At 38.8% G+C, this 27167-nt stretch overlaps 2 protein-coding genes across 3 annotated transcripts; both read right to left on the reverse strand.

Moving 5' to 3' along the window:
- Positions 1 to 729: 729 nt before the first annotated feature.
- uchl5 (ubiquitin carboxyl-terminal hydrolase L5) lies at positions 730 to 7947 on the reverse strand. Its single transcript, XM_038715120.1, has 11 exons — positions 7749 to 7947; positions 7217 to 7280; positions 7027 to 7132; positions 5595 to 5720; positions 4771 to 4832; positions 4196 to 4326; positions 3915 to 3978; positions 3539 to 3641; positions 1994 to 2107; positions 1649 to 1747; positions 730 to 1111 (listed from the first exon to the last, which is right to left on the reverse strand). Exons 1-11 carry the CDS (start codon positions 7822 to 7824, stop codon positions 1067 to 1069), a joined length of 990 nt encoding a protein of 329 aa, XP_038571048.1. The 5' UTR covers positions 7825 to 7947; the 3' UTR covers positions 730 to 1066.
- A 281-nt stretch (positions 7948 to 8228) lies between these two features.
- On the reverse strand, positions 8229 to 15534 carry glrx2 (glutaredoxin 2). Of its 2 annotated transcripts, none has more exons than XM_038715124.1 (4): positions 15496 to 15534; positions 14226 to 14292; positions 13637 to 13813; positions 8229 to 9185 (listed from the first exon to the last, which is right to left on the reverse strand). In XM_038715124.1, the coding sequence occupies exons 2-4, from the start codon at positions 14289 to 14291 to the stop codon at positions 9021 to 9023; spliced, it is 408 nt and encodes a 135-aa protein (XP_038571052.1). In that variant the 5' UTR covers position 14292; positions 15496 to 15534; the 3' UTR covers positions 8229 to 9020. The 2 variants fall into 2 exon arrangements, with proteins under 2 accessions (XP_038571052.1, XP_038571051.1); XM_038715123.1 differs by lacking the exon at positions 15496 to 15534 and adding an exon at positions 15285 to 15471.
- Between the last annotated feature and the right edge of the window lie 11633 nt (positions 15535 to 27167).

The raw sequence follows: 27167 nt of genomic DNA on the forward strand, positions 1-27167 counted from the left end.
TCAAACAGAATAAGAAAACAGACACACTGTTCTCTCTCTGAACTGGTAGTAAACCTGTGGGTTGTTATTTGTTGCCATGAAGGATCTTGGTAACAGACTACTGGGATCAGATCCAAGGAGTACTTAAGGTGTGTTTATATAAAACACTGGAGCTAAAAATAGAAAGGGCCACGTTCTATTTTGGTTGGAAGACTGCTGATACGTCAGACTATGCAGGACTTTAGACACACCTGTAAAACAGCTAAGTACAGTTGTTCTGTAAAGTTCGAAACAGAAGTTGATTTTCAGGATAAATCAGATGCCACTAGACTCCCAAACTAGGGGTAGCTATCCAAAAATACCTGTCATTTCTTAATGATGCACTTATAAGGACTTTGCAGCTTGTCAGTGTGCTCACATCAGGTCAAACGATTGAAAACATATTTAAATCCTACATTGTTAAACACATACTGTAGCTTCAATAATTTACATTGGACTAAATAAAAAAACAAAAAGGTTTAATAGATGGCTTTGGGTAATCTCCATTAAACATCCTCCTTGTTTTTCTGCTACTTTACCAGTAGGTGGTGGTAAAGACCTACCACTAAGTCTGAGTGAATTTATCTCTGTCAGGACCATTTAGATAAAAATATGTGCAGACTCTAAAGTCTATAATTGACCAATATGTTAGAGAGAAAACAAAATCAATTATAAAAAAGGGTTTTGGAAATCTGTCCATGAAAAGACCAATTCACAAACAACTAGACATTTTATTATGAAAATAAGACAGAACAATTTGAGCACATCTTTCCTTGTATCATGCATTACAGCTGATGGACACACATGGAGAGAGTATTTTGCCGGACAGTCTCTCTGCTACACCTGCAGTGCAGTTCTTAATCTCTGAATGGTTTCACATGATGCCACACTGAAGAAGTGCTGCAGACCACCCATGGTCATTAACATGAATATGACGGATGATGTACAGTGTCCGTATGTGGCTTAGTGATGAAAGAGTGACTGTAGGGTTTTGGATGCGTGTGTGTGTGATTAGAGGCTTCTCAGCTGAAGTGTCTGTTGCTGTTGTTCACTTGGCCTCCTGGGCTTTTTTTGCGCTCTGTTTTTCCTTCGCCTGGTGAGAAAATCCCAGATACGTTTTCATTAGTGTAATTTACACAGGAATTAGTAGACAATACCATTTTTATGACTCCAATCACCAAATCTAGGCAGATACTCTGCAGCCATTTCATTTTAATTAATGTAGCTGTTTAAACATACCTACAGCATCTTATTTATCTTGCAGCGTCTTATTTATGAACAAGGCATGGCATGCTTTTGAGAAGTAACGTTTGCCCTCTAGTGGACAGAATAAAGCTCTGGTTTTCCAAACATCACTGCAGGAATCAGTGTTTTATTAAAGAAATGCCATGGCATTTTTATTATATTAGTTAATTATTTTTCCTTCCTGAAACCCTTCACATTAACCAATGCCCCTCATTATTTGTCCACAGAAGTCCCTGCCAACCAATTTACAAATTCTGTACATGTCTGCTGAGGAGGTATACCAGACGATGTTTCAAAATGTTAAGGTACGTAATTCTTCCTCACAAACATAGACCCAAAAACAAAAACTTTGTTGTGAAAAGCCACAGAAAGACAGAAAAAATACCTTTTCCACCAAAGGTATTAACTGTTGGTACTCTGCCAGTGTCTTCAATAGCTCCATGATGAAAGGAAGGTAGTTGTGCTTTCGTCGAATGTTTTCAATCTGTGATAAATCCAACAAATGTGGGAAACGGAGTATGAGTGATGAAGGAAATGAAGAGGACACCTGTGGTTAAAGTACCTTCAGAGGTCCCTCTACATTTATAGTGTGCTCATGCTTATTTTAAAAAGGTATTTTTCACAGGAAAAAATAAACATGCCCTGTCGTCTTATGGGCAATTTCCGTGTAAGTGACATGAAATACATCATTTATTTGTAGGGCGTGTGGTGTTGTGTAGAAGAAACACACCTTATATCTTTTAAGTTTCTGATTTTCCTCTTCAATAAGGAGCTGATACTTGGCAATCTCTGACTGGATGGAGCTAAGAAAAGTGCTGCTCTGGTCTGTGTCCATTGGTTCATCCTGGAAATGAAAGGGGGGAAATGGTCTCAATAGAACCAGGATATATCCTGGCAATAAAACAATAAAGTTAAACCTTGTTTTTTCAACCCTCCAGCAGTAATATGTTTTGCAGCAGTAATGCAGATGTGTACTTAGGGTGTGATCAGCATACCTTGACATCACTATTAGGTGTGGCTGGTTACAGTTGAAACAGAGAGCATATTTTGAAACGCCCAATGATAACGCCGGGTGTGGTCTCAGGTGCAACAGACTAAACCTTTCAACCAGAAAAAGGTCAGTGGAACAAGGATTTTTACCTTGTGGGATAAACAGGTATGATGTCCACTACAGATGGGCTGAAAACTACTCTTCTATGCAACACATGTACATTTTGATATAATACTGAAAATTTGTGAAATGTATAAATACTCATTGACTTATTTATTTATTTGATATTCATGTCTGGTAATTCCCTTCCCTATGAATCAACCTTCTTATATATTTTATATTGTTCTCCATAATCCACAGTAGAGCCAGACAAATATGGGATTTGTAGGACCGATAATAATTTTGATATTTGAGGATTTTAAAATCCGATAAACATCCCTAACATTTGTTACGTGTAGTTTTGAGAACTCACCAAGATTACATGACATAATGCATTTTAAAAATAAATTTTATTCTTATAAATAGTACTTTGAACAGAGGAACAACTGATTATGTGTTTTGCATAGACAGTATTGTACGAATGGAGAGCAGTGAAGCCAGTTTTAGACCAATAAAATACTACTACAGGGCTACTTCCTGTTGGCACCGGTGTCTACTGCAGCTACTGCATAGCTGCGGCAACAAAAAGTTTCATGGCTCAGTGTGTTTGTCTGACTTGGATCATCACTGTTTAATCAGCCCACCTACGAGGCTCACCTGTCTAACACCAACGCAGCGTCACTGCTGGCCAAATAGTTGTTTTAGATTTGCCAAGTGTTTATAATCCAAGCAATATGGTTACATCTCTCATGTGCGACGGGATGTCACAGGGTTTTCACGTTATTTTTGGGCCTACATGGAACCGTCCTAACATGATTGAAGGACCCGTCTCTCCATTTCTTTTTATTGTCATTTCTCTCATTCACCTGAAACTCCTGCAACTTGGAACTCTTAGTGTTATATTCTAAATGTTGCAACTCATGTGGCAAATTGCATCATTACACTAAGTTTAATCAAAACCGGAGCAGTTGTATCCGAAATATCACGGGTGGTGGATAAATGTGACGAGATAAGTGGATAGAGTCCCAAACACCCTCACCAGTGTTTGTTTTTTACTTGAGCAAAATATTGGGTTCTGAGCCTTTTGAAAGCCGAAACTGATGCATTTCACATGCAGGCTTACTGTGAGAATATATTATTCTTTGTCATGTCTACGCTGGATTCAACTCCTTTGCTGCCACTCACCTCAGTAAGCTGTGTCTGGAGCTCTGCAATTTTTCTCTCGTATATCATCTTTCTGTCTGACACAATGGCCATTAGGTTGAATCGGATCTCTCCTTCACTGTACCTGAAGAGGGAAACAACACAATTTTAGTAAGTACAAAATCATACACTGTCAAGAAAGTTAAGGTAGTACAGTATTTGGCAGGAAAGGTCAGTATATACAGAGAGAATACGATCCATGCTTGATAAGATTAGAAAAAAAGAAATGCAAATAAACCAAATGAGAAGAATGGAAGATTGTCTATTATATTAATTGTCTTTCATTGTTGCTAAACTGCAGAATTAAATTGTCAGATCAAGTTAACTGTTTCTAAAATAAGTGTTTAAAGATATTCACTTTTGTATTCTTTTCTCAATCACTGGGCGGACTGCGCTGATCCAGTCATCCTGGTTGCATGTACCTGGTGAAAAACGCAGACATCAAGATTAAATAATACTGCAGCTGTCCGTACATATAGTAATTGAAAGCACAAACTGTTTGTCATCATAAAACAGACGGTTTTAGGGGAAATGGGCCATGGCCAATACAACAAATTCAGCTGTGCACAACAGGACCTCACACCGAGGGACTTTAAACATAAAAGCAATAAAAGAAAAACATTACATTTTTCTGCTTACCCAGGTCAATTGGTCCCTCTCGAAGTCCATCCAGCTCATATAGTCTGCCGTTTACAGGAACATAGCTCACAAAGTGAAAGGCGTCCTCGTCCTTTGCTGACGACTTTGCATCAAATTCAAACATTTGTTGTCTTCAAATACAAAACACACACAAAAAACATACGTCACACTCCAACAGATGTAGATTCTAGTGTTTTGTCTATTAAAACATCCATGAGCAGGGAAGAAGGAATTACTCTGCTCCAAGAAAATCACAACACAAATCTAAGTCAATAAATCAATGTGATGTACACAATGTTAAAAATTATTGGCCTCAATTAAAAATGCCATCACTAAGAAAGTTGTGAAAGTGATAATGAAAAATGTTTTCTTTTTTTAATTTGTGAAGTAAATACACTTTTGGAGTGACCAACAAATGAACCAGTCTTAACATTTGACTGTTTCACAAAAGCAGACTGGTGCATTAGCAACAAATGGGCCAATCACTTTTCACTGAGTTAGAATGGAGGGGCTAAAAATAACATGAAGCTCATCAAACAGAGCTTCTCCAGCTGGATATGATATGAGGAGCTTACCTGGCAAAGCTGTTGTGAACTTGTCGGATCACTTCAGAGTTGCTAAGAGCCAAACCTTTCATCTGAAGAGAACGGGAGATGCAGGATTATAATGCTGACTGTATAACATTTGACTTAAAGATGCAGCAGCATAAATAATGAACGGCTATAGGGAACATTCCTGTTATAAGTAATGCATCCAATTGGTGTTTAGATTTCAGTAATTATAAAAAGGTACTAATTAAAATAAATGACTCATTTGTTTTGTTTATTATGCCTATAAATATACACAGTGTTTTATACAGTGATTGAAATTAAAATAAATAAAAAGGTCTGTCTTTCCATCTGAAATTAAATAAAAATAATATCAAGTAGCTTTGTCTGGGAGGAAAAAGTGTCTCTACTTTGAGATTTTCCAAACCAAAAGGAGAAGTTTTGCATTATAAATTAGTTCAGCATGGCACTTTCGAAAATTTGTGGGGACAGACAACTGAGTCATCATAGTTTTGAAGGTAAGAGGATAAAACTGTCAGTGTTCGAGATGGAAGGGGAAATTACTACAGCCAGTTCTGTAATAAATACTGCTTCCAGAGGGAAAGCACTCAACATTATTTTTAGAAAGAGTAATGAATAATGTATTACTTATTAAAGTTAGAACAAAAGTCCCTTAAGGTGTCCCTTAAATTAAAATAGTAGGTTCATACTTTTCATTTAACAAATACACTAACAGAAAACTACATTATTAAATGGATATACATGTAAATTCCTGAACAAAAAGCAAAATAGAAGTTTAAAAACAAAACCTACAGTTTTTTGGATTCAAGAGAAAAATACCATGAACGTACAGCGGCATCAAAACTCTGTGAAAACTCTCTGAACTCTGTCAGCGTGTCTCCGAGTAACATGTCAGAATGGGAGCAGTTGAGGAGAACACTGACTATTGCCTGGGTGGCACAGGCGTTGTTAATGACCTGAAAACACACAGATAAAAAGAATCCTTTTATTTATGGTTATGCATCTAAAAGCAACCACATAGTAAATTCAGATGTTAAAAAGCAGATATCAAATTTATGAACCACATATTTTCTGCAAATCCCTGTGACAGCACAGTCTGTTCCATTTTCTCCATCAGCTGTATGTTTTATAAAGTCGCCTAAAAGACTGAAACTCGTCTTTTTCCATACATTTCCACCTGTGATCCCTTATGACGTAGCCAATCAAACCACTGAAACCAACATCTGCACTCTGTGTGTTCGCTGTTGCTTTACCTGGTCGGTGAGTAAAATATCCACCACGACTTGTAACGTAAGTTAATAGTCTACCATTTTTTTACTGAGTGAAGTCTGTGCGAGAACACATGCACATAAGACCCCTGTGCGCACGCAACGACGAAATCGTCCATCCTGATGTTTCATTGTAGACATTATCCGATGGAAATTTTGTAGACATCGCCGAACCCAAATCATGATCTTTCTTTTGAAACTATACTTCAGCAGTTAGGATAATGAGTCAAATGCATCTGGAAGGACTCACATGCATGAGCTGAGAACTTTAGAATAAAATTAGGGCTGGGCAACAAAACAGTAATGATAATTATCGCAATATAACAAATATTTGATTTTAATTAATTTGAATCATGAACAAATTAGCACTTTATTTTTCTATTACCATATTTATTTTGAGGAAAATGGACTGAAAAATGATTTTACTCTGTATTTTTGTTGAAAAAAAGATTTTACCATAATTATTTTGAGCGTTCTACCTCAGATTTGGATAAACATAAAGATGGTGATGGGGCAGTGGATAAGACACGTGCTTTTGGTGTGAGAGAACCAGGTTCAATTCCCCACTGTAACACATCCACCAATGTGTCCCTGAGCAAACCACTTAACTCCAGAGGAGTGCAACCTCTGACATTTATAGCAATTGTAAGTCGTTTTGGATAAAAGCGTCAGCTAAATGAATAAATGTAATGTTAAGAATAGTTTAAAACTACAATTAAACATCTGGTTTCTTCAACTTTTACTCAGGAGCAAAAAATCTGCCTTTAAACTTTTTGATATTGTGATAAATAATTTGATTTCATTCGGGTTTTTTTTTTATAGTGATAACATTTCTGACCACATCACCCAGCCCTAAATAAGATATACAGAAGCAGGTTGCCATTTTCCTTGGCTATGAACTCGTTAATGTTAATTATACTACAGCTGAAACATAATAATGTCATGATAATACTAAAATGATCAGTGTGTGTGTGTTTTTTAACGGCAAAGATACCTGTTTTGCAAAGAAGATGTGGTCAAGCCTCGAATCCTGAACGATTGATCCTGCTGGCTCTTCACCTGGCTGCCACTTGAACAGGAAAATCAACCCATGAACTGGTCTGCAACAGAATATAAAAATAAAATAAAAAGGTCTGTCTTTCTAAAGGAGCATGCAATATAATGAAGCTGCTAGGTGAACATACTTCAAGTTGTCGAAGTTCTCGGGCTCCATACTCCATATCTCTTCAACCTGGGCGCCTTTGCAACCTGACAAGTAACGTTAAAGCATCAAACATCCTTTCACACTTGCTGTAGTAACTGCTTAGGTAACGTTAAGATTTACCCGGCCGTAAACAAACGTGAGCTGACTGAGCAGCTTTTCTCCGTGACGAGTTGACAAGGGGAAAACACAACATTTGTCATCATTCATGGATTTATTTTCACGCGCCGTTGTTTTGAACGCTGACTAATGCTAGCCAGTTAGCTTGCCTAATTAGGTTAGCTAAGGCTTTCCATTCAATACACGCAGCTTTTTGGAGAATGTAGCGTTTGGGGAGGCTGTTAAGAATGCATAGCCTTTAAAATATTTCGGTTGCAGCATCGTAGCATTTTTCACTCTTCGGGCATTGGGTTAATGTTAAGTCAGTAGTCATTTAGAAGTTACCGTTAGCTTTAGGGCAGCTAGCTAGCGCTGTCGGATAGCCACGTTACACTGAATGAGCAGCAGAAACTCACCAAAACCCTTAATCAGTTCTGTAAACACGCCGGGGTCACTCTCCATCAGACACCACTCTCCTGCGCTTCCAGCCATTCTTTACAATGTTGTTTATTCAACCTTTTGTGCGCATAAACACGATGCTAATATCCCAGTTTAGCAGCACACCCGCTAGTCAAGCTAATTTAACTGAAGAACTGGAGTGACCTCACAGTGATGCGGAGGGCAGTCAGGGTGCGCACGTTTTATTTTACAGCGGACACGGAAGGCGACACACATTTAACAAAAACGCGCATTACAAAAGTTCAACTTTTCAATCAACTTTTTAAATATGCATATCTATCTACCTTCGCAAACACAAAACTTTAAATTATTAAACAGAGTAAAAAAGAACTCCATTATGAACTACAACCAAATTCCGCCCTCCAACGAGGAGGAGGGAGGTAACAAATGAAGCACCATTCGGTAAAAAAAAAACAAAAAAAACGCAAAGCAAGACGTTTGACGCTGATAGTGGACTTTATTCATCATAAATACACATTCAAGGCATTTAAAAACGTTTCACACTGGTTGTCACTTCATACATACGCCAATTAATCTATACATTCATAATACTGACCAGCATCATGATTCATTAGGATATTCATACACTTTTCTAAGTCAATCCTAAAAATCAAATCAAAAATTCAGACAAACACAGCTACTGCTGAAATCACACAGCTGTTGACATAAAAAAATGCTTCCACAAGCAACAAAAAATACAAAATTACTCTATTTTTCAGTTTATGTAAATAACATACATTTCTCAATAAGATATATTCAAATACAATAAAATGTCCTAATCAAACATCTGAAGTGCTTTCAATCTTGCATTAAAAGGACTCTCAAATAAACTCATTTTAAAGATGAGTGTTGAATCCTAACATGAATACTTCATGATGTTCAGTTTGATGCTTAAAGAGATCATGTTTTTTTTATGACTGCAATATTGTTCAATAAAACACCCATGCAGACGAGAAGTATGACAAATAGTTCCACTATTTACAGGTTTAGTTTAAAAGATGGCTGCTTTAATAATAATAATAATGATCTTAACAATAATAATAATAATAATATAATAATAATAATACTGTATATGCCCGGTTGAAAATGCATGTAGCCTAACGTCAAGTATCCAGTGCACTTTGATAAATGAATAACATAGTTGTGCTTAAGCAATGTACTACTTGTAGCACAAGATCAAGCAAACATTTAATAAATACAGGATTGGAAAAAACTACTAGAACGGTTAGTCATTTAGTGGACTCAAACTGTCCGCTGCCCGAGCCTTCTGAGCTGGTCGCAGCACAGCAGGGAGCACACTGTTCGATCAGGGGCATCAACTTCCCCTGCTGATGGAGCTGCTTGGTATCAGAGCCACCCCCGATGCAGTTTCCGTTAATAAAGACTCTCGGCACCTGAACACACAAATCATGTCACAACATCAGCATGCGTGAATAAGTAGTTCTTAAAAAAGAAAAGAGGTCTAGTGCCAAGTTATATCTTAAATACTTTAAGGTTTATGAGCCATCTGAAATCCTCATACAGCAGCCCTCTAGCTTCCACTACAGTTAGCCATTAAACTACAGGCAGCCTCAGGAGTCAAGCGTTTAAAACTGTTTAAAACTGTCTTTTACAGTGAAAATCACTGTGTTTTACTATGCAGCTGTGTTTTTAAATTGCTACAAATAATTGTGTCATTTGGCTCTGTCTTTACCAATACCTGTGTGTTGTGACTCTTCCTTTCATCAAAATGTTTCAAAGAGAGTCTATTTTAATGGAGATAAAGCAGATATAAATCGGATCCTTTTCTTTATTGAAGTCGACTGTGTTTTGTCTAACATCCACCACAGCCTGCTCTCCTTTACGACAGCTGCAGTATTTTGCTCAGATGCCGGTGAGAATTGAGAGTGTGAGTATCTGTGCGCACAGTGACTCGAGTTCTGACACCCAGACAGACAAATCAATGTAGTCCATCGACTATACTCGCCTTTTCTTTGTTTTTCATTGTGGAAAAGTTGTACCTCTACCTGCTACCAGGTGCTTTTTTTCATATCACCTCCATCAAGGTTCCAAGCGAGCTGAGGCGATACTAAAATGTGATGTGAAAACACAGCAGACTACTGATTGGTCAAATTGTCACTATTCACTGCATCATCATTGCGTGCGCCAGACAGGTCAGCAACAAAGTTTTATATTTTACAAATTTTACATATGTTATTTCATCATTAAATCCCCATCTGAGAAGTTTTGAGGAAAGAAGACATCTGTGTAGATTTCAAATATTGACAGTTTTACAAAAAGTGATGGTGCAACAAAAATGTGCTTGAAAGTTTCTGAGTTGAGAAGCCCCGCAAGTGCCGGCAGGGGAAGCCTGCGCCAACCTGCAGGAGGAGCTTGCGAGGCCGGCCAGCCGTCCGCTCACTGAGCCCCTCTGGTCCCACTGTCACACAGACCGCTGCAGCAACAACGGCAGAGGAAAACACAGCTGGAAGGTTTTCATACCGCTTCTCTGTCTTTACATTCTGAGGAATGTTGAAACGTTTTAACTTGAATCAAGAGACAGCTGTTTGTGGGTGGCTGGTGCGTGTGTCGCATTGAACATTATGTCGCAGCAGTTGTGTGTGGCGTCACTATGATGACCAGCTACATTAAGGGGTACTATCTCTTGGTATCTGTAATGGAAAACGAAGCAAGGCCAATCCGAGTCGAGTAGACTCGAGGCGAGTTGAGCTGGAATTGGCGTAAAACATTCAGCTAGTTTCTCACTTTTAGCCGCCGCTGATCGTGGCTTTCGCCAGTTAAAATAACAAATGGCAGCAGTGATTTAATAGCTGTTGCTAGGAGTGGTGATGACGCAGTGGATAAGACCCAGGTTCGAATCCACTGTGAGACACCAACGTGTCCCTGAGCAAGACACTTAGTTGCCCCAGAGGCGTGCGACCTCTGACATATACCGCAATTATTCGTCGCTTTGGTTAAAAGGATCAGCTAAATGGAAATGTATTAATGTTGATTTCATAAGTAACTTGATGACAGGCCAAAATGAAACTTGTCTGTTCAAGCCAGTGTCTGTACTCGGCTCAAGATATGTGAGGGAGGAACCTCCACTCTGTAAAACAGCGAGTGGACTGTAGTTCTCACAATTCCACCAGGGCGATTTGTTTTCTCTCTCAATGACATTTAAAGGTTCAGTGTGTAAGATTTAGTGGCATCTAGTTGCGATGGTTGTGAATTGCAACACTCTTTCCCTTGCCCCCTAACCTTTCAAAGAGGGTAGGACAGCTACAGTGTCTGACACAGCACAAAAGATGTCTCTTCTGAGACAGCAGAGAGTGGCCAGTCAAGAAACGAGGGTTCTTTAGGTATATTTATTAAGAAATTATGTTTACTTAATTATTCAGTAAAACCAGATATTATTGCGACTTTGCCACTGACAAACAACATGAAAAATGTAAGCCAATAGTGTGAAAAACTGTCACTGTTTCTGCACCACAGTCCATTATAAACCACAAATTAAATAAAGTTTATACAAACATTGACAAGGGAACATCTCTCTGTGATTATGGATCATCGCCAAAACTGCCCGCCAACAATAATATCTGGCTTGGTGCCAGATTATGGTGCTTTAATAGCGGCAAAAAATATAAATAAATAAATACTTTGATGGCAGTGCTGAAATAGATCTCAGTCATGACAGCAACAGTTCCTCACATAATCACTTCCTTTTTAGTGGTTTTGCCTGCAAAAAAAAGCGCAAGAAAGCTTGTTTAATGCCATCTTGTATTTAAAGTTGAACTGAGCTTTTACTTTGAAAAACTCTTAACGGCATTAAAAGTCTGTAGCCTGCTTGACACACCTCTAAAAGAGCCCTCAGAGATCATGATTCCACTAAATGTCCTCTACCTGGAGATAGTGGGGAAATGCAAAAGCGTCCGTAGGTTGATGGATGAGGATCAAACACCAAAACAAAAACAGTGCAGCACATGTCATGATCTGAGAAACATTCGCTGCAGAATTCCTTTGTTGCAGAGAAACCCCCCCCAAAACACTGCCCTAAGTTGAGATTGAACTCTCAATCCTCAGGTTATGAGTCCTGCGCCTTACCAACTGAAGGAAGGTAATATTAAGGCTCATATTCTCATCCACCATCTAATGGTTGAAAATATTGCTCCGATCCAAAACTTATTTGCAGACCCCTGCAGTATATTATTACTACTACTACTACTTCTTCTAACGTACGTATTCAACACAGTGATGAGTGTCTGCACTGCCTGAATTCTGCCAGACGTAGAAAAAGAATAATAATGTAGTGACAAAACACTGTACTGTAGCCATGTTTGTCCGTCTACAGCTACTGTAGAAACATGACGATGCAACGTGGCGACGTCCATGGAAGGAGGTGACCGCGGTTATGTATATATTCTAAGGTACTAAAAACATCTCAACGGAGGGGTATGTATTGTTGTGGTTTTTTGTCCCCTCTCGTTGCTAGGTTTCGGTTGAGTGGTGATTGACAGAATCCACTTGTGCTCACTCAGCTACAGGATCAAGGAGGCGGTTCCTCCACGGGTCGCTCTCACTCCTTCGTGGTGCCGGCCGGCGGCAGACTGTGCTCGGTAGGTTAGGTTTGGCCTGGAGTATGTCTCCTGTGATCTTTGTTTCTTTTTGTTCTAATAATAAAACGCGTGGTTAATTTTTCATCAGGAGTCTCCCATCCTTGCTTGCAGTACTTAACATCAGTGGTTACTCCCTAATCCCCTACTGGGACGTAACAATGGGTTATTATGTAAGGTCTTTAAATACCACTGAAAACATAGTTATGGATCTTATATTGTATTTCTGTCGATAGATCCTCAGAAATATTACACACTGAACCTTTAACTTTTATTCATATCATATCAATAATTTTAATCTCATCAATGTAATAATTTTAAAACAGTACCTTCACAACATTTGGATCAAGTAACTAATGGAAAATCAGGTGTTTCAGATTTAGTGTCAGACACATATTTGATCAACATTTAGGTTAATTAAAGTATCGGATATGAATCAGAATGGGCCGATACTCAATGTTAAAAGGACTTAAAAGATCGGAGGTAAAAAAACAACAACTTTTAAATGCCTGTCTATAAATGTTTTACTAGGGGATTTTGCAACTCAGTTTGTGAAAAGTGCAATATAATGAGTTATTATTTTACCTATTTTAAATCATTATTTTATTACTTTGTCATTGTGAAATAACTTAAAACTAATTAATAACTAACTATAAAACCTACTAATCATTTGTTTTTAAAAATATATAACTTAACCAAAAACAAATCAACAAATCAGAGTTGAGCTGTGCCTCTTTCAACTGTAAAACCCGGTTGTTGTTTTTTTTAAAGGGACGAACACAGTGAAAAAATGTGTAAATGGGAGTTGTATGTACATATACAGACTTACCATATAAAATTAAGTCATTTAATTCTTTTTAACTCTCACATTGATCTAAAAACATTTTGTATCTTAGAATTTCTGTTAAGGGTCCTTAGTGTATTTATGCAGTAACTATTTCAAACTGGAAAATTAGTGTTAAACATAATATTTAAATAATTACTCAATCAAATTGTATGTATATTTATGCTATCATTAAAGGCTATTTTCTGACAAAGATGCAACTTGCTCTATATCTTGACTCAAAATAGCTGAATCTATTGACTGAATGGGTCAAGTTAAAGACCAGACAAGAGTTATCATAACAAACAAGCTGTCAAATATGCACGTTTTGACTATTCCCCCCCCCCCCCCCCCCCCCAATACATGCTGAAACAACAGGCTGTGAAGTTACTTAAAATTCTGATCTCAACATACAACACGAGGCTCTTACCGTTCTGGCACCAGTCATCTGAGCTAAGGCCTCTTGCAGTCTCCTCCCATCATTGTGCTCATCCAGTTCAATCACTTTGTAGGTTGCACCAATTTCATTGAACACATTCTTGGCCATTTTGCAATAAGGGCAGGTGGTCTTCGAAAATATCACAACACAGTTCTGTGACACCATCTCCTGAAAGGTCAGGCAAAAATAAGATTTAATTAAATATCAGCAGAACACAGAAATAGATGGCACATACCAGACCTCAAGGGAATTGCTGGGTAAACACAAAAGGAAACCTAAATCACCGTTATTTTAATTAAATATTTCCATGGTTAATACATTCATCCTCTACAATCAAACAACATTCTAAATCATACATTTTCTAAAAGTTACAAAATGTAACCCCACCCCGATCATATGGGAAAGGTAGACATGCGAAATTATCAGCAAGGGTCTAGAAATTAATGTCATATCGCGCTACATTCAAGATATTTCAAGGCCTTGTCTGTCAAAACTTTTGGATTGTTTGTTTTTTGAAATATGAAGTTAAGTATGCTACCTTTGGGTCCATTTCATAAGAGATCAGTATGAATCTACTTACCCGAACATACTGTACACAGGCTGTGCTGGACAAACCCCCAGTAGTGGAGGATGTAAAATTCCCCATTCTGAAAAGGATAAAGCACAATATTGGAGCACACAGCACTTGAAAGCATTTGGTATAGGCTACTTGTACATTAAAATCTCTTGGAATCTAACTGGCACTACAAGGATTAACATTATGCCCAGGTCCATGCAATAACCTTAGAAACGTGAAGACATCGCATGAAGAGATGGATTGAAGGCTAATAATTAGAATCAAAATAATATCTAACTGGAGTTTAACTACTGCCCTGAAAATATCCATTCGCATTGTTATAGTCTCAGCTAAATAAATACCGTTTGTTTTACTCCCTGTAACGCCTGGTCTACAACTGCAGGTTTATGTGGTAAGTAATCCTGGATTAGGTGTACACATGCTCTTCCCTGGCACTGGTAATTAGCTCAGATTTCGTGTGGATGGGTGACATGCCAAACTCCATTAAAATATATACATTTTTAGACAGCGCGCTTTTGTGAAAATTAACAACACTTTGTAAAACATTGTTGTAAATGTTTAATGAAACGGGACCACCTTATTGTACATTCGGTAACGTTATACACTTGATACACCTCCCGGAATTTAAATTTAAATGGAAATCTAAATTAAAATTGTTTCACCAAGTTACCGCACACCGCAAAGCACAAGTGAACGGTGGTAACGTGACCGTTAGCTAACGTCCAACAACAGGCATGCCAATGATTAAAGGGGATTTTTTTATGAAATAATGTACTGTTAATGAATCACATCCCTGCCGAATTTGCCAGAGGAATCGACTGAGTCGTAAAGGCTACACGCAATGTGTGCTTTTCGATGAGCAAGGCGCTTTAAAATAGATTCAACTTCACATTATAGGAGATTATTATGAAACACTTCTGTTCGGCAGAGGACAGTGCAGGGACTACGCCATGTTCAAGTTACTATTTTAACGTTACGTTTGGCAGTAATATTTTTCTAACGTGTGCATTGTGGTTGATATAGCTAGCTAGCTATAATTTTAGTCAAACTAGCGGGAATGACCTTCGGCAGCCGGTCCATGCCACCCTGGGAAGACATCCTGCTCGAGCAAACATGGAGATAAAACAAGATATGGCCAATAAATGATCGAGCTGTTGGCCTAGATGAGACATGCGGTTAACGAACTGACAGGTCTGCAGTTAACACCACGCTGGCTGCTACGGTATGCTTGTTTTCGGCTCTATTTGCACTGTTTATGCTTGTTAAAGCCTACCTTACGTGACCACCGGAAGCAGTTTCTGGCGTAAGCCGCAGTGTGTAACGTAACGCCCACAACGTCACTTCACAAGTTTACACCACTAACTTGCAAAAACTGAAAAAAAAGACATTGAAATCAGCTGTATTTTATTTTTATTTTTTTTGTGGAGAACTAAACGAAATGCTGGTACATTTATTTTCACCAGCCAATAAAGTTTTGGAGCAAATTGTCACGACTTCTTATATTTACCCTCAATTGGCATTGCGGTGGGAAAATGTTTGGTTTCACTAAAAATGACAAAAATGTATGTTCAGAGTAGGCTACTATGTGATAAATTTGCTTATTATTTTAACCAAGTTTTCTTTGTATAAGTCAAGATTCTTAAAAAAGAAGCCAAGCTTTCTGGAAATGGCTGCTAACATTAAGCAATATATTATTTAAATATCTGAATGTACAAACAAAAATTAAATAAAGTTTATACAAACATTGACAAGGGAAACATCTCTCTGTGATTATGGATCATCGCCAAAACTGCCCGCCAACAATAATATCTGGCTTGGTGCCAGATTATGGTGCTTTAATAGCGGCAAAAAATATAAATAAATAAATACTTTGATGGCAGTGCTGAAATAGATCTCAGTCATGACAGCAACAGTTCCTCACATAATCACTTCCTTTTTAGTGGTTTTGCCTGCAAAAAAAAGCGCAAGAAAGCTTGTTTAATGCCATCTTGTATTTAAAGTTGAACTGAGCTTTTACTTTGAAAAACTCTGAACGGCATTAAAAGTCTGTAGCCTGCTTGACACACCTCTAAAAGAGCCCTCAGAGATCATGATTCCACTAAATGTCCTCTACCTGGAGATAGTGGGGAAATGCAAAAGCGTCCGTAGGTTGATGGATGAGGATTGTTGAATGATATGACCTTCCTAAATTTTACAAAACATTTATTTAATTTTTCTTCAGCCTTTGTTTTGGTTATATTTTTTTCGATAACCCCTTGATCTTTCTGGCTTATTTGTGATTTGTGTCTGTATAGAATAAATGTTCAGACAAATTGTTTACCTGCTGAATATCCATGTCCAAGATTGGATTAAAAAATGTATAAATAAAGCAAAGAACTTAAATTGCTTCTATTAATACTCTTTAGTTCAAGTGTTAAAGTGCGCATTATTTCCCTACCAGATTTTCGACAAATCTGCTTTTAATTGAGTAGTAGGCTATTCGTTGCCTCCATTGGTAAAGTACGGGAAAGTTCAATCTCAAAACGTTTTGCACCGGTTTGCAACATTTTCAGATTGAATGGGTGCTTAAGTCTTAAGTCTCTTAATTGCATCCACTTTTCCCTTTCTTGCCTCTTTTCCTTGCGTCTTAGTCACCGGAGATGCATGGAGAGACGCAAGGAAACCAAGCCAGGAGAGAAGGAACCAGGAAATATGTTTGTAGAGACATATGAGACCTCCTTTCCGAAGAGGAGCCAAGATGGCGACTTGAACTAACGCGCTTTTTGAGCTGTGCACCAACTTTTACAGAGAGTTTGTGAAATAAAAAAAATAAAAAACTCCTTTCCTCCCAAGCGTCACTAAAGCAACGTCCGTTTCTGATGATGGCGGCAGCTGGTCACAGCTGGATCAGCTGTCAGTTGGCTCTAACAGCTGTAGAGACTTTTGATGGAGCTTGTGTCTACATACTGTACATGTGCACTGTGTTTGTACTAATAAAGTCTCACAGTTATCAGTGCAGAGCAGCATGAATCTCTGTTACCTGTTTAACAAACACCTGCACATGAATAATTTTGGGCTGATGTCCTGCTCAGAGGCACAGGATAATTTCTACTGGCACAATCTGCATTTAGATTATTGATTCTGATTGTAAATTTGTTATTGAATAACCCAGTACATGATCATGGTGTCTTGGGATTTATTAGGCTAAATGTTTCAGGGAAAGTGAAATGATGTAACTTGTATCAAAGTCGACACTCAGTTTTTGGCTTTTCCGTTTATTTCCTCTTCTGATATCCTTCAACACTACTGCATACATTTAATTTGCAAGTCACATCACTTGTTACCGGTCGATCACTGCGTTCCATCATTTCAATCCAATGAATTTTTTTAGCACAGCAGCGCTTTCATTCATTGTTTCATCAGCTGATTTTACTCGCGTAGCCGCTGGCTGCTTTCATCAGATAGGCTACTTTGTTTGCTTCATTAGATACTTTGGTGCAGTTGAGTGACTTGTCCGACTCACGTGTACTTATTGTCGTCTATTTGGACTAAACACAGGAATGACCAGACTCACATGTGACTGAATAGAAATGACAATAAATTATGTAAAACATGTTTCTTGCAGACAGACTCTCTGACTTTAATTCATTATTTGGCTCCATAATAAAAGTTGATGGAAGAAATAAAAGAAAGAAAGATCTTTCAAATAAATAAAGTTGTGTGTGGGGCCTTTGATGTTCGGACCTGCAATGAATACAGATTTTAACAAGACAGTGAATCATAAAATAACTCAAATATAGGCTAAGACTTTGCAGTGACTTGAGTTTAATCTGTCCTGATGTATCAGATCAGTCCAATCAGCTACAGTGTCCTATCCCTCATCATTACCCACGCCGTATGTTTCGCTTTTTTGACACTCTGACTGGGCTCTACGGTTGCCCTCAAAAATAGAAACCCACTGTGTTTCTTCAACAATCCCATACCTATTTTGTTACTATGCAAGTAATTATATGCTTCTGTGCTTTTGTAATTCTATAATAATAACTCTTTGCTATCAACACCCTCAGAAAAAACAAGGTAATTAACAATGTCGATGTAGCTAACATCGGGCCACTGCTTCATGTCATCTAGCCACTCCGTCAGAAGGGATGGGTGAGGGACTGTTACAGTACTGTCTTCACAATTTGTTAAAACGTCCAAAGTATGTATCCACCTCCATTTCTTGTCCATTTGCGCTTCTTCCATAACGAAACACTGGCTTTGACAGCAGCCATAAAGCTATCAAACTGTTATTCTATTACTAAATCCTCAGTAATGTTATAAAGTTTTAACCTAAAACATACATCTGGCTCGTGATTTAGCATTACAGAATATTCTTGGTTCGTGAAACTTAAAATGACTTTGGAGCAAATAAAATATACAACAACAACAGTGGTATGAATTGAAACATTGCTTTATTGTTATCATTAGGCTATTATAAATAAATATTTGCAGGAATTATAGTATTAATATACTATATTAATAATATATAATTATTGTATAGTAACGCATAATGTACACTGATAACTACGTTGACACTTGACACCTCTTTTTTAACGGCTCTTTTTTTTTGTTTAACGGCTATGCATGGTCCAAGCGGCCGAGATAAACGCCATCACGTTTTGTGCACGGTGGCTTCTGGCACAAACCATATATGGAAGTTCAACTTCCGTCAAATTTTTCTGCAGGCTGCAGGTGGACCCAAATAAGAGCTTTGGGATGGCCTGCAAGATGGCGGAGCGGAACAAGAGCCGGTTGAATCGAGGAGCGAGGAAACGACAAATAAAGAGACTTGAGAAGCACCCAACGACATGTTTCCTTGCAACGTTGCGCAACGTTCTGCAACGGGTTTCGGGGTATGTTTTCTCCCGTTTGGTGGGCGTGTCTCAGGTGTTACCCAATCAGCTGCAACAAGTTTGTAAACACGGTGTAACGGTGTTAACAAGGCAGGAAAATTCTGCGCCGACAAAAACGTAGCAAAACATTTTTTTCTACGGAAACGGGAGTTCCCTGAGCACCCTGTTGTGAATGCAAGCGCACTGCATTTTCCATTGTGTTTACAAACTTATCGCAGCCGATTGGGTAACATCTATGACACGCCCATCAAACAGAAGAAAACATACCTCAAAGCCCGTTGCGGAACGTTGCAAGGAAACATGTCGTTCAATCCAAAAACGTTGCAAACCGGTGCAAAACGTTTTGAGATTGAACTCGCTCCTGGGGCGAGTTCAACTATGGCTTCTTCAGGTACACTGAGTGAAATCATTTTGGCGTGCGGTGGTTTGGTTTTGATTTTTCACACACACATCTATCTATCTATCTAAAGAGACCAGTGGAATTCCAGTAGGGGGTAGTGAAAACATTCTGCTTCACACTCTGTACACAGCCATCAAAGCTGGTGCAAATGCTGATTATTTCCTCCTTTATCTTCAGAGGTTTTCATTTCCCCTCCCTCTTGCAGGAACGAAATACAGGAGGAAATGCATTAGTTCAGAAGCAACTATTTCCCATTACCATGTTATCCCAAAATAGGCTCACAGGCTAGGGAATCAATCACAAATCTAAAGATATCTAATGAGGCAGCACAGAAGTGCTTCACTTCAAATACCTTTTTTTCCAAAGCCAAGCAAGAAATGCATCGTTTCAGAATGGATTAACACCATCAAACACATCTGCAGTTTTGCCCTGGAGTGGGTAATATACTGACACAAATCCAGAAATATTATGAAGGACAGTGAAAAATAGCATCATAGTTCAAATACAGCATTGATAAAAACATGATAAAAGAAAAGGAGGATTGGTCCAACTGATCTCTACGACGTCAGTCATTTTGGTCAGGCTGAACGGGCTTCAACATCAAACTGGAGTCTTCACCTTCCTGGCTGGACTTTAAGGTGTAAAACCTGTTTCTTCACATAAAAAGGTAATTGCTTCTTTTTGGGAAAAGGCTTCATCCACCATCTTTGTACAAGTGTGAGTGTGTGTTACATTACACCCATGTACCCATGTGAAATCTTTAAATCCTCTCCAGTAAGTTGATCAAACCAACATAACCTGCAGGCCTACTGCTATCATACCTTCACCAAAGGTTGGTCATGGTGCAAGGGAAAAACTGATTTCCCCTGGCTGGCCAAAGGGTTGCCTTGGCAATATCACCATACAATGACAGGGATATAACCTCTGAAGGGAGTCATGTTATAACATTAAATTTGGTGCTCCTAAAAGACACACATCCTCTATTACTAGTCAAAGTAAGCATTGTGGTGGCCATTTAAGCTCATTCTGGGTTAGACATAACCCTGTAGTATTTTTCTCTTTGGTAGAAAGACATAGCTTGGCACAAACACTGAATAGTCTCAAATGGCTTTGATAACGGACAAAAAACTCTTAAAAGTAACAAGAATTTTAACATATTTCATGTACCATTTCAGGCCCAGTCAGGGAAAAGCGTGCGCCCTTCATCATGGAAAACCAGTTAGTAATGAGGCATGGAAAAACATTTCAAGCTACAATGAAATTCTGACACATGGAACTGGAATTTGTTGACAAATTGTTTGTGGACATATTCTCACTGCTGAGTGCCATTGAGCCATTCAATTTATGATACAACACATGGATATTCCGATACAGTCTCCTGATATTGATGAAGGCACCCACATATACAAAATGACCTATTTAATATGCCTGCCTATATGCAAATGTTATTATGTGATATCAGTTAATCCCAAAACAATTAACCATAATAGAAAGTCATACATTAATTACATTAGATTGGAAGATGAAGTCACTTTAAGAGAATTGCTATGGATAATTTGTCTTTGGAAAAGAATGAGCAGCCATTAGTGAGATCTATATCACGCATCTCATTGGCATTAGGTCTGCTTCACTTTGACAAATTAGAGACAGCATGGGGTGAGTTGTTGACATGGACTTTTCTGCTTTAACAGTTGTTTGGGATACAAATCATAATCTGTTCATGGACATTTATTTATGTTTATTGTTTTCCTAAACAGGGTCATGTGGGGTTAGAGCCTATTCCAGCGCATATTGTACAGAAGACAGACACCCATGGAAATCTGTTCTTGGACTAGAACCTGTTCATCATAGTGATAGCGGGGCCTCAGAAGTGTATCAACAATCACTGCCTCAAATCCACCTGAAATGTTTTTTTGGTTTGGTGTTCTCCACAGGGACGCCATGTAAACTCCACACAGAGTCAAGGTCGGGGTTAAAGAATTTCCCCTCGGGGATCAATAAAGTATTTATGATTATGATTGTGATTATGCTATATCAGAGCCAGTTCATACGACGTGTTCACGTGTTCAAAGGTGTCTACAGTTGTATTGAACGGCCACACTGAAAGACAGAGTGTAAACCTCATAGAAGATCCATCCATCCATCGTCAACGGCTTATCCTGAGTACAGGGTCGCGGGGGGCTGGAGCCAATCCCAGCTGACATTGGGCGAAAGGCGGGTTACACCCTGGACAGGCCGCCAACTCATAGAGAGGACATAGAGAGACATATCATTTAAATATCGGGTTTAACAGCACACATTGTCAGACTGTCTCTCCTGGAAGACTTTCATATTATGCATGTGAAAAGTGACAGAAGTAGTTGTGTAAAGAATGAAAGAGAGATATTTAAATCTGAACCTAAATTTAAACCTGCCTGCACTCTAGGGCTGCACAACTAATCTAATCGCAATCACAATTGCAATTGCGATGTCATCATGTGCGAGTACATAAACGCAAAAAGTGTGCGATTTAATAAAACAGAAAAAGTGTGTTTGATGCTTTCTTCTCTGTGTGCACTGCAGTTTGCTCATTATCTCCGTCCACACTCGGCTCTTGCATGTGCCCCTAAAAACAGATTATTTATGAGCACTGAGCCTATCATAACCCCCCTCCCCGTCCTGCCGCTAATTGTTCAAAACAAAGTCAGACTAGTCACTGGAGCACCGGCATTTCTCTCTGTGCTCCGGAGTCTTTAGTCTCTAGTGTTTTGCTCTGTGACAGAGACGTTGACTGCAGCTAAAGCGGTAAGGCAGAAGAAAACTGGGAGAAGATAAAGAAGGTTTGAGTTTGGCTCGCTGGCCAATTAACGTTAGTGTATTGCTGCATTTAGTTGTTCAACATGTTAAACTTTTCACAGAGCCGACGTGCTTGTCAGTCACTTTTCGACAACCGACCAATAACACTCTGCATGGGGGGGACATTAAAAAAAGTTTGACGTGCTACAACAAATCATTAAATGTTGAACAATATGATTATATTAAAGATTATTATAATTATTGACAAGTTAGGACTTAGCATTCACAAATTAGAGACCAATGTAGAGTATTTTGCTTGCACAAGGCTGTAACTGGATTTAATATTCAACTAGTGGTAAAATAGTATTCCACTATTTGAAATTATAATGAATGTAGTTTATTATTGTTGTCCCACCCGATGTCAGGTGGGACCCTGTACGCAGGATAAGCGGTTGACGATGGATGGATGGAGGTATTTCATAAGTGGTTCCTATAATTTGATTAGGCATTTTGATTTATAATCGAACACACAATAATGAAAGAAAGTTGTTTTCATTTATTTATGCATACTTTGAAAAATGTAGTGAAAATAAATAGTCCTCAGCTGTACATGTATAATTTTATTGATTAAGAATAGAAAGTCCTCAGTTGTTCACTTTCTCAGTTTTTCTCCACAATTATATTTTCTCTACAGTTAGCAAGTTGCTTGAGGCCAAGCAGCCTGATACTAAAGAAAAATCTCAATTGTAGTCTGCATTGATCAAAGCATAGCTCTTGGCCATAGCTTGATTGAGTGTTGTGGAGTTTCTGCTTAACAGGCAATTGGCAAAGTGCATAATAACTCATTTTTAGTCAGTTCATCAATAAGCTAACACTAAAATCTATAGCACTTATCATGCGGATAACTAAAGCGCGTGTCACTGTGATTTTTCACTCCTTGTGAGTCAGGAATGGAGCTGAGCTGCTGCCAGAATCCTGATTTTTATGTGTTGAGAAAACTTTAAAGCGCTGGCTGCAGTCAGGATTGCTGGGTTTGATTCCATGTCAGGTAAAGACCAGGTCCAAAGGGTTCATGACTGAACCAACATCAACATCAGAAAATCAGGATCTATCAAAGGCCAGAATTGGCAAAAAACCTGTACAGTAGGGTTTTTCCAAATGTAAAAATACTATTCAACCCTGCCTTAATCTATGTTACTAATTGAAACATTACATTTAACAGCTGAGCTAGAGCTGGACTTACATTTGTCAGAGGGCCAGAAACTCAAATTGAATGATGCTAACATTGCTTCATGTCTGCTGGATATGGAAGTTGGCAACTTTAGCCACAACAACTTTTTAAATCGTGCTATGTGGTGGCTGTTTGTCGGCTGATTTTCTGCCCCCTAGTGGCCAAAAATCGATCCATGCAGCTTTCAGAAGTCTGGATGTTTCTGCAGACATTTGAAGACATTTTAAATGGTATGTAGTATCATTAGTAGTGCTAAGAGGACAATACCGCAAGCAGAGACCGAGTCAAGAAACACATGACTCAAGCCCAAGTATTAGCACTCCTGTCAGCTTAATACAGACCCCTTTGTTCAGATGACAGGAAGCATGAGCATGCAGGGTTAGCAGGATAAAAACGAGATTAGCTGCCAGATTTCTCTCTGCTTTGTTTGGTCTGTGGGAGCTTAATTTCACATCAAATGGCTTAAAAAAATCTGCACATTGGCAAGTGATAATAAGTTTTGATTGATCAAAAAAAGATCTGCGGTAGGGTGAGTGCGGTAGGGTGAGTGCGTTTTCCTGGATTGGCACTCAGTTGTTGACTACCTATCCAACCACTGCCCTCAAAGGCAGAGTGGCCTTCCAGTGCAACACAACAGATACTATGGCAGCAATATATTTCTCAGACAGAACAATTTATAGGACCATCACTATTGATCATTGCCACAGAAAGGCAGATTGCCTAACTCATCTGGAGCCCCCGTAGAAATGTAATTCTCCCACTGCCTAAAGTGCTTATAGGGGTGAGCTGCAGATGCATTTTGCCCACGCTCTGGCTCAGTCCTACACTGGCATGGCAATAAGCTGTGTTGATTTAATATCCGTTTGCCGCGTGCATTTTCTTGGACATGTAATCAGTCCACAAGGTTCTGCAAGAGGCTGTCATGAATCTTGTCGGCTGTACTGTTGCCCCCCATCCCCACCCCCACCCCCTCCAGCCCCTCCTTCTCCAATCACCAGCTCACCAGCAGGACATGGCAGATCCAGCAGCCACTCCTGATTACACTCATGACTCAGTTGCCGATTGGCTGTCAGGGTGCAATCACACATACAGTTTGTTTTCTCTTATTTGGTTTTCATGGTTTTCTTTGGTGGAGCATTACCTTTTTGGAAATTTGGTGAAAACTAGTGCTGTGTTCGTTAACAGGGCCGATGAAAAACTGAGCTAAACAACATGACAATGGCGGAGATTGCTAGATATTTAGCAGTTACAACTCTGTTTCAACACATTTGTTTCTAACATCAAACCTGCGTGATGACAATAACTACATAGAATATAAACCCTGTCCTTCGAGCATCGCTTTTGTAGAGCTGAGCAGCATAATCTCCGCCTGCGCTAGCAGCTTCGCTGTGCCCCGCGAATGTTTCCCGCTGTTGCTGCTGCAGAGCTCAGCTCAACGCTGTTCTCTAGTATATGAGTGATTCTCTGAGATGGGTGCCTTTTGGGCATAGTGATATTTCTGATCATTTCATGTGATAGTGGATTAGTTGTTTTGGAGTTCAACCCCGTCACAGACCACTTGGACCCTGTGTAAATATGATTTAAAAAGATTTTCAAGTAAATTCTTGTAGAAGCTTTTTAATGAGATGTCCCTTGTTTGATATCATTTATTGCATGTAGAATTTTATTTTTAAATACTCACCATTTGAATACCAAATCAGGTCATGAAAACCGTATCTAACATTGGTCTTTATATCTTATCACAAAATATGCATTAACATTAGGATTTAATCAAGCTTTCATATTTTTTTCCGACGAAATTCTATACACATCAAAACAAACATTGACCTAATTTGTCTTCTTATCACAAAAATATTTAATAAAAACTATCAAATAACAGGGTTGAACTCATAATAACTCATAATGGGGTTGAAAATGATAAGAGGGTTGAAATGATGATCATTATTTCAATATAGTATGGATTTCTTACCTGTAAAATGAATGATATCACATTCACTAAAATTTTATTTTATTGAAGTTGGTAAAAACAAACATTTTAGTAAGTATTTAACATTAAATCAAAAACATTAAGCATTAGTTCATCACAAACATCAATCGATTTTTCCATTTGATCCAAAAAAATCCCTTATAAAACAGCATAGGCTATGGAAAACTACCTTGCTGGGATCTCATTTTGATTAAAACTTGTATTTAGTGCTTAACATTGAACTTTGAAAACAGGACTGTAAGATGTCCATTAATTCATTCTTTATTCAGAAGCCTGGCCCAAACATCTTTTTGAATTTCCATGTGCCGTGATGTCACTGGCTTAGGAGGTGGGATGAGCTCAAGCACATCATCAAAAACATACCAAAGCACATCCTCACGAGCAGGCCAAAAGAACCTGTTTGGCCCAACACAGTGCATGCATTTTACTTGCACATGCGTTTCATCCATTGCAAGTATTATTCCTGGGAACAAATCTTTATCATATGTGAGCACACACCACTGCCCTAGCACCTCTGGGTCTTCCCAGTGGATTTGTGTCTGCCTCTGTGACACAGCATCTGGCACCTTCTTAACAAAGCTGAAATGATTTGTGTTCCAACACTCGCATTGTAACTGCTTCTGGGTCGAGCACATACAGCTGACATCACGAGACAGTATCTCTCCTGGAGCAAGAGTTACCACCTGATGTATCCTCATGGTTGCTGGGACTGCTGGTAGGTTTGATGGCATCCTCTCAAGTGCCTGCTCAACAGTATCACCATTGACAAAGAACAACTTGATCGATGTGTTGGTCTCCAAAAGGCAAACGATGTGGGCTTTGTTGATCATTGGCAGACTTTCTGGGGAAGACCTGGTCTGATCCGGAGAGACGGCATCCATCCCACTTGGGAAGGAGCAGCTCTCATTTCTAGAAATCTGGCCAAGTTTATTAGTGGACCAAATCCATGACAACCCAGAGTTGAGACCAGGAGGCAGAGTCGCAGTTTAACACACTTCTCTGCCCTTCTTTTTCAGCAGTTACCCACCCAAAACCCTACGCAGAGTCGCAGTCTAACACACTTCTCTGCTCCTCCATTTCAGGAGTTACTTAGTGAAAACCCTATAGTGACGGTGTCTGTCCCCCGACCATCGAAATTATTTAAAAAGGTAAACAGAAGAGGAGCTGTGCATAAAAACCTCATAAAAATTAAAACCACAAGAGCAATAGTGCAAACGAATAGGAGAGTTAAATGTGGACTCTTAAACATCAGATCTCTCTCTTCTAAAGGTGTACTAGTAAATGAACTAATATCAGATTATGATATTGATTTATTTGGTCTTACTGAAACCTGGCTGGGTGATGGAGAATATGTTAGCCTAAATGAATCCACCCCTCCCAGTCATATTAATACTCACATTCCTCGAGGCACAGGCCGAGGAGGTGGAGTTGCAGCTATCTTCGACTCTAGCCTATTAATCAGCTCTAAACCTAAACTAAACTATAACTCATTTGAAAGTCTTGTTCTTAGTCTTTCGCACCCAAGTTGGAAATCACTGCAACCAATTCTTTTTGTTATAGTGTACCGAGCACCTGGCCCGTATTCTGAATTCTTATCTGAATTTGCAGAGTTTTTGTCAACTTTAGTCCTTAAAACGGACAAAGTTATTATTGTAGGGGATTTTAATATTCATGTAGA

Source organism: Micropterus salmoides, unplaced genomic scaffold (assembly GCF_014851395.1).
Source record: "Micropterus salmoides isolate LMB-PRFRI ecotype aquatic unplaced genomic scaffold, ASM1485139v1 Ms_hic_scaffold_13, whole genome shotgun sequence".
NCBI lineage: Eukaryota > Metazoa > Chordata > Actinopteri > Centrarchiformes > Centrarchidae > Micropterus > Micropterus salmoides.

Bases quoted from the DNA above. Each gene is read 5' to 3' on its own strand.
- uchl5 (XM_038715120.1), bottom strand. From the start codon at position 7,824: ATGGCTGGAAGCGCAGGAGAGTGGTGTCTGATGGAGAGTGACCCCGGC. The intron at 7,281-7,748 runs GTGAGTTTCTGC...GTTACTTGTCAG, and splicing joins AGAACTGATTAAGGGTTTTG to GTTGCAAAGGCGCCCAGGTT. The intron at 5,721-7,026 runs GTATCTTTGCCG...GTGTGTTTTCAG, and splicing joins ACATCTTCTTTGCAAAACAG to GTCATTAACAACGCCTGTGC.
- glrx2 (XM_038715123.1), bottom strand. From the start codon at position 15,394: ATGTCTCATCTAGGCCAACAGCTCGATCATTTATTGGCCATATCTTGT. The intron at 13,814-14,225 runs GTAAGTAGATTC...CTGACCTTTCAG, and splicing joins CCTGTGTACAGTATGTTCGG to GAGATGGTGTCACAGAACTG. The intron at 9,186-13,636 runs GTAAGAGCCTCG...TTGTGTGTTCAG, and splicing joins AGATGACTGGTGCCAGAACG to GTGCCGAGAGTCTTTATTAA.